Here is an 8142-nt window from a genome sequence, read left to right on the forward strand (position 1 = left end):
GAAAAAACAAAAAAGAAAAAAAAGTGCAATGTTCAAGATTTGCATTTCTCCTTACCCTCCTCTTGAGTTTARTATTTGCCCCAGTAAATCTTAAGACAATAATTTTAATCAGCCAAAGACTTGAAACTAATTTTAGTCACTTCTTCGGAGGTTCCCATGCCCCTAAACATTCCTCTAGAGATGTTATGTCCTCGGCTCTTCCTGATCTTTATTCTTGTTTACATCCAAAATACATATTAAATCATCTCTGTTTGGAGAGTATGAGCCTCCTTAAAACCATGAAACATTCAATTACTAATTAGCTGTTTCCTGTTCCTAATGAAGTGAACATGTCGAATTTRGATTAAAATTCAGCTACTGCTCTCCTCTGTTTATGGTTCCAGATGTTTTTGTTTTATCTAGGAGGTTACTTTGACAGCTACTGCTAAATGATAAATCACTCATATTATAGCTGAAATGCATTTTGAAATTGAAATGTGGCAAACTTTGAGATTGCTCCAAGGATCAGTGTCAGTTCGCAGGTCAATACTTGTTCTTTCCTTATGAGTGTTCAGTATTGGCATATGTAAAACAGTGAGGGGATAGATGTCAACATTATACAAAATGCTTCTCAATATTATCATTTTGCTATCATCTTCAAGATCAGTAGTTGCAGGTTTAGCTTGGTGAATTCATGATTCATTGTATAATGAACAAGAATATGGATTCTTGTTAGCTTTCATTTCCATGGACATTTTAATATTTATTTTTTCTCTGGGCTTAAAATTGCTTAATGTGAAAAATCACAGTTGATAGGTACTATAACTAGGAATATTTTTATGAAGGAAATAAGTGGCTTTCTACTTGTTTCCCTAAATAAGGAAAAATAATTTGCAAAGAAGTGTGGAGGTTTCTGAATGGAAGAACAGTTTTCCAAAGAGCAGATACTGATTTATTTCTATTACATTTTTAATGCAATATGATTTTATTTTAACACATTATTTTCTAGAAGGTTTTGTGCATGTAATACTGGTATGTTGCAAAGCTTGCCTACAGCTGATTTCCATGTTACTCTATCTTATGTGCAAGACAGCACAGGCTGTCTTAAGAAAAAAAAAGAAGAAAAATGAGTGTTCAATTAAAAACAAGCTGAAAAACATGTCATAAAAGAAAGAATCCACAGAAAATCCAAATCAAAATATTTATAGTYTCTATTAAGCAAATGCTGGTTGGCATGTGCCCTGGGCGGCAGAATCGGAGCGTCCCCTGGGGCTGGGCTGCCGGGCTGGAGGGCAGCAGCACCCCAAAGGGGTCTGTCGTGGGAGCGTGGCCCCGCGGCGAGGGAAGTAGCAGATACTAAGCAGGGCACACAGCGGGGCTGCGCATGAAAGTAGCTCTTGTAACACCACATTAAAATGGAAGAGATGTGTTAAAAATCTAACAAATGACCCTTGAAACATTTATTAATATTGCAAGAAACTATTGCAAATTTAGCCCAGACTGAAAAACTAAGTGTCTACACCCATACCGTCAAGGTAGAAGGTAGTCAGTGCTCTGATAGCTGGCTCATTTCTCTGCGTAACACAAATCAAATTCAGTTATCTAGGGCTTTGCACGGCTTTTGTCATCAGGTGCCTCTTTTTTCAGATGTAAAACATACTTACATGATGGATCGTTTGTATCACTTGCAGATATAATAATCTGGCTTGAGAAAAAAAAGTCGAGAAACAATTGAAGGAAATCTACCTAAGCTGAAATTAATTATAACATGCTTAAATATGTCATTGACCTTTATTCTTCTCTTTTTTTTTCCTTCCAGAAAACAGAACATACATCAAACCTACTATTATGTACTGAAGGAAACACCTATTGTTGAAAATGTATAATGATCACTATTTGAAGACTATATAGTTCATGAAAAACGTCCCTTCAAACCTTTGATGCCTTCAGTACTGTGTGAAGAACAGGATTTGTAGCATGAAACTTGAAGGACAATTTCAAGCAATTTACTGTTGCTGCATCGAAAACTGCCGTATTGTCATTAAGAAATATTGAGACTTTTTACAAGCTTACCATACCAAACCAAGCCTGTTGCAACAGATCATTTTTAGGTCCCAGGAGATAGAAAGGAGTTTTAGTATTTTTAAGCACATACAGGAATTATTCCCCCTCCTCCCCCCCAAAGAACTTTTTTTTTCTAAGGAGGTAGCTATTACTGTATAGCAATGGCACAATGATTTTAAGCCACAAAGGTCCTCACTGGCTGTACATCATACAAGTCCAGTTTATCACTGAAACTGTTCAACATGGAGCTGTTTCGATTGTGTTTATAAATTAAGCTTTGTTTACTGAAGCAGATACTCGATATATATTACGTTTTAAAAAGAAATGTGTGTACATTTTTTAAAAGAATGATGTAAAAATTGTCCTTTCATTAGATGACCAATTCAAAAGTGTGAGCTAAACCCTAATAGCTGATGTAATATGAGGATTATAATTGATGCTTTTTTATGCTCAGTTCAGCTTGGCTTTTGGTCTTTTAAGATGAAAAAAATGAATATGCAGTAGAATGTTAGATAATGGAAACTTTTAAGTATGGTTTCTCTGTTGTACCATATTAAGTTAAAGTACACATTCTTTGTTAAAAATGTTCTTGCTAAAAATACAGTATTAAAATTTTTTTGTTTGACTTTGGAAATCTTTTAAGATTTTTTTTGACTGTGAATTCCCATAGTTACTGTACTAATACAAAACAGTATTTTGCACTATTAAAAATACTTGAAGAACTTACTTACTTAATAAAAAGGGTGGGTTGGTATTAAACATTCTAATTATTGCATGTTAAAAATTCCAAACTTTAACCAAAACATTCCTTTTTAAAATAGGTGATTGAAGTCTGGTTTGAATCAAGTGGAATTAGTAATCACATGTTCACTCTCTCGTGGGTCAAAGGCACAAAGCCTATTTACATAGTTTATATGTGCATGTTTATATTTATACACACACACCCTGAATTAAATCAATACAATTAAAAAACCCCACCAAAATATGTTCTATTGGGAATATATTTCCCACAAATATATTTATGTATATAAATATCTATATAAATAAATTTTTATATAGCATTATATATATAGTATATATAGATATGTTTAAATACTTATACCTATTTTTTATATATATGTGTGTATATATATATATATATATATATAAATAAACACACATGCACTTGTGTGTGTGTGTATATGGCCTTCAAGATTTCATTTCTATTAATCGTTAGTTTTTTTCAGTAGGAGGTCATGGTTAACTGACATTATTAGCTGATTTTGAAAGTGTAGTTTCAAACTGTACTGATATAGCAGAGAAAAAATTACCCTAAAACATACATTTTAGCTATACCAGGTATCAGCTCAAGAAAACATGATGGCATGTCTTTTACAGGTGATCAGATTAATTATCAGAAGAGTCCACCTGGCCTTTCAGACAAACAAATGTGTTTTATTCTGTATTATTTTTATTACAATCATTCTAATAACTGCAGTAATCACATTGCCTCATGATTAAACAATCAAAAATATTAAATGATACCAGAAAACAGATGTACTTTGAGTTGCAAGTGGTACTGCACGCCTCCTAACAATCTCAAGTATGATTGAAACAGTGCAGCATATGAGCTCAAATTCTACATTGGATTATTTATTAATTTTAGATTCTATTCCATGTAGATTCTCTGAAATAAGCASATTTTATTTCCAAATCTTTTTTTWAAAAAAAAAGACTAAAACATTCCTTGGAATACTACGGTGTTTCTGAGTAAGTGACTAATTAATCAAACTCTGGTATTACTCCTAATAAGTGCAGATTTTGAAGAAAGCTCTTCGATGAATTCTCTAGTATAATGTATTTTAGAAAAAACTTAATGTAACTATGTTAGTCTTTCTCTGAGATTTTAAAGTTTTTGCATTTTTATTTATTCTTCATAAAGACATTTTTTTAGCTTTTCCTCAGTGGCTGATCTACATTTCTTAACCCTGCACTGATACTGGCTTGATGAGCACAGCATTGATTTTTCATTTGCCCTACCCAGAATAGTTTTAAATGTCAAAGTACTGGCAAATGAGATTTGGGGAACTGATAAACTTCAGAGACTGACTCTGCTGTTAAGGCCCTATTAGGTAGCTCCTGATAAATATTGACAAACGAAGACTGAGCTTTTTATGTGTCAACTCAAGCTATTGAGCACGCATCTAACTAACAGTTTCTTTTGGAAAAACCTATTAAGTGCAGAACAACTACTAAGTTTGGCCAATTGCAATTGATTACATCATATGAAAGTGCAGATTTCATTTATTTCTTTCTACTTCCTATCATCTCCTTACTTACTTACTTATATTCCGAATGATGTGCTTCTACATAGGGATCTGGCTGTGATTTTCATTGACACAAAAACTTACCTAGTTGTTTCTGACTGATAGATGTGTGAAATGAGGAATTGAGAAGAAACAGATAGCTGAATAGCGACACTTCATAGGTCAGTAAGTCAAATTATGGAGAATACTAATGATGTACTGCAAATCAGTGATATCTTTGTCCAGAAGATGTGACAGCCATTCTGGGAGGGGGGGGGGAAACGTAGTTTTACCTGTTCACTACTTTTGACCCTTGCGCCTGACACTGTCAACAGTTTAAGCTACAAGCACACAGGAAAAAGCACATGCTTTTGAGTCTGCTATATGAGATGATTGAGTCAAACATATCATGCTATTGAGGAAAAAAAAAAAGGAGGAGGGGCAGGAGAAGCACCCTCCCTGCCCCGCTCCAGTCCTGGGACTACGACCAATGTGTGATTTTTTTTTTTTTCCATGCAGTGTAACAAGGCTCAGATTAGAACTTGTCTAGTCCAGGCTTGACAACTGCAGAAGACAGGCACGGAAAAGAGGAACCTGCTTGTTTATGTTGTGGTTTATGGGGTTCTGTTGGGCTTTATCAAAGGCTGAAGGAGATAAGACTGAGAGAAAACAAGACTAAGGGAAGAAATGTCTTTTATATGTGAAAGTAAGATACAAAGAGCAGGAAAATAAAATTTCCCTAGTCGCTGTGGGTCCAGGTCCACTAGAGATCAGTGATGATACTTTCAGAAAGTTACCATAACTCTCCTGGTCATTCCTGTGTGGAAATACAGACCAGTGAAAACAGGTGGTGAGTGCCTTTTCATTTCTCATGGACATAATTCCAGATTCAGCTACACGTCTGGTGTTTTAAATGCATATTTCATAGTTTAAACAGTGGAACAATTTCAACAGGCAAGTATGGGAGAAACCATGTCCTACGGSCTAGTGGATAGCCTTTGCCACAGAGTAGTAGGAAACTCAAGGGTCACCGCTCCCCTCGTCATAAGAAATAGTGAGATGACCAGAACTAGCCTGCTTGACCATCTACTCGGGAGCCTAAGAGGGGGCTTTGCCTCTTTTGGGATTTGGCTTTTTATTTATGTATTTACTTTCCAAATGAAAATGACAGCGAGGAGCAGGGCTTTGGCTGCCGCCGTGTTCTCAGGACTGCTTCCTGGCCAGAGCAGGTGGGTGCCACGTGCCTCGGTGTGGCAGCCTGGTTTCATGCTGTGCGTTGGGTGCCGGGAAGCCCAGCTCAAGACGGTGGGTTTTGTGGGCCGGGTGCTGCTGCCGAGGCTGCTTCTGCAGAGCCCCAGTCCCCGTGTGCCGCTGGGCTTGGGTGGCAGCGCTGCGTTTCCAAGAMGCATTTCCTTGCTTGAAAACCGCCTTTGAAATGGCATCATGCCAATAAAGGTGGTGTTAGCTGGACACAAGGTGATCTTGGCTAAATGCAGGCAAGTTAATGCACTATATGTATTTCAGCAATTTTTATGAATCTTGTCTAACATAGAGAGTTCTATCATAATAAACTATAACAGAATCAATAGTGACCAATCTCAATTTAAAAATCTGGATCTATAGTAATACACAGCAAGAACACTCTTTAGAAATGCATGGCTGTGCATTAAAAGCCAAACACTGGTTTAAGTAATTGTTATCTACAAGTAAGTGACCCATTAATATCTTTATTTACAGAATATTTTTGGCAACATGACCAAAAAAAAAAAAAAAAAAAAAAAAAAAAAAAAAAAAAAGGAAGAAGAAGAAGTAGGCTAAACTGAATTGTTAGGAATTTCCTTCATGGCCTCAGCTGATCACCACAACTGCTCCTATGTGTATGTGTGTGCACATGCGCATGCACTCAGCCCTAAAATACATGTGTGCTAATTCACATTATCTTTGCCCATGGTCTGGCGATATGTTGGCTTTGGCAGCAATACTGATGTAAAGACTTCCTGCTTTCCCACTGCCTGTTCCCGCTGCCGTACCGCAGCATCCTGCCTGTGCTGCTTTGCCTCAGCAGGGGAAGGAGAGGAGAAAGGCGCTGCAGGATTTTTTGTGCTGTTGCTTTTAAAGCCAAGTCATGTGCTATAACCATTTGTTATATGTACTGCAAATGTTCAGGCACTTGTAAAATGCCTATTAATAAAAATATTGGCTTTAGTTCTGTCTGCAAGTAGAGGGTGTCTTTGAAGCTGGGCTGGAAGGAGAGGAAAAAAAAWTTTTAAATGATGAATTTATAGATGAATTATGACTTACTGTTATTTTATATCTATATCTCAAAGAAATCAATTGAAATTTAACCAATTCAGTGTCAGCACAGTAAAGACACTGCTGGTTGCTCCAGTTACGCTATCCCATAGTCCATTTTTGCTTTTGCTGGACAGCTAATGCAGGCATCTTAATAGATCATCATTTGTGTGAAAGTTAGCTCAGGTATGGGAAGGCTTCTTATTAGAGCTCATTTTTTTTTAAATAAAAAGGAATTCCTATTCTTCTGAGGCCCAATTAGAAATACAGTAAGATTTTACTGTYTTCATTATACTGTTGACATAATCCAAAATTATGAAAGTCAATACAGCACCATATATTAAAATGCTTTTATGGTAACTGATAGTTACACTTGACAAATTAGATCTCTTATAATGTTTAAACATTTGGCTCTATGATGTCTCCAAAAAATATATGCACTGCTTGTGCATGACAAGCAGTTAATAAATGACATCACTGAAATTTATACACAATAATTAATAAATCCCTTTTACTAGATAGCAACTCTTTGCTTTGGTGGTCTAAATGTGAGTTTAATRGTGGGAAAATGAAAATTTTGGAGGGGGGAGGCGCAGGAAGGGAGCAGTTGCTCACCTTCCTGCCCTTTCAACGTCAGGAGGGACTTCCCGGCTTCCCAATATGGTTTCTTGGTTAGTGTGTCTGCCAGGCTACCTGCAGTTTCCTCCTCTATGAGAAAATCACCTCTTTGCCAACATAGACGGGACAGCCTCTCTGTTTAAGTAAAAGTTCATTATTATCTTTTAAAAAAAACCCCAACCATCTCAGGCATGATAGACCACACATATGCTTGCTGTCCCAGTAGCAGTACAAGTGCCCAAAACTCTGGGACAGAACTGGGTGGTCAGAGGGATGGTGGGGGCGAAACAGCAACTTGAGTGGCACGGCCGGAGCAGTGGGATGGTCATACCTGAGCCACCCAGTGTTGGCCCAGCTCTAAGTAATCACTCGAGCCTTCACTCGGCCAACAGTGAGCGAGGTACGCATTTATTTTGAAATAAAATTTGAAATAAAACACTGTGTAGAAATGTAGTTATTTTGAATCGTTGGGTGAATACATGGTTTCATCAYGTCACACTTCACAGCACAGTTCCTTCACAGTGACTATCACAGTACGATAACCAACTGCTGCGGTGAGCACCCCCYGATTTTCACAGCGGTTTACTTGACCTTGTATTACATTCATTAAACGTACTTTCAACGCCCGCAGCGTTACGCGTCCATCACGCACGATGGGCTGGGCGCTCGCCGGCGCGGCGGGGAGGCCGGGGCGCGGGCCGTGGCGTGGGCTGGGTGCTCGCCGGTGCGGCGGGGAGGCCGGGGCGTGGGCTGGGTGCTCACCAGTGTGGTGGGGAGGCCGGGGTGCAGGCCGTGGCGTGGGCTGGGTGCTCGCCGGCGCGGCGGGGAGGCCGGGGCGCGGGCCGGGGCGTGGGCTGGGTGCTCGCCAGTGCGGCAGGGAGGCCGGGGCGTGGGCTGGGTGCTC

The 8142-nt window shown here is 38.5% G+C and overlaps 1 protein-coding gene across 1 annotated transcript in view; it reads left to right on the top strand.

The window, feature by feature from the left end:
• Positions 1-2641, top strand: part of DACH2 (dachshund family transcription factor 2) — a 175190-nt gene extending 172549 nt beyond the window's left edge. The window contains exon 12 of the mRNA XM_085319733.1: positions 1799-2641. Within this exon, the coding sequence (XP_085175859.1) occupies positions 1799-1836 (38 nt within the window). The 3' untranslated portion in view covers positions 1837-2641. The remainder of the gene's footprint in view (positions 1-1798) is intronic.
• The last annotated feature ends 5501 nt before the right edge of the window (positions 2642-8142 follow it).

The sequence above is a fragment of the Rhea americana genome, unplaced genomic scaffold, assembly GCF_003343005.1.
Source record: "Rhea americana isolate MKP2758 unplaced genomic scaffold, rheAme1 scaffold_6, whole genome shotgun sequence".
Taxonomy (NCBI): Eukaryota; Metazoa; Chordata; class Aves; order Rheiformes; family Rheidae; genus Rhea; species Rhea americana.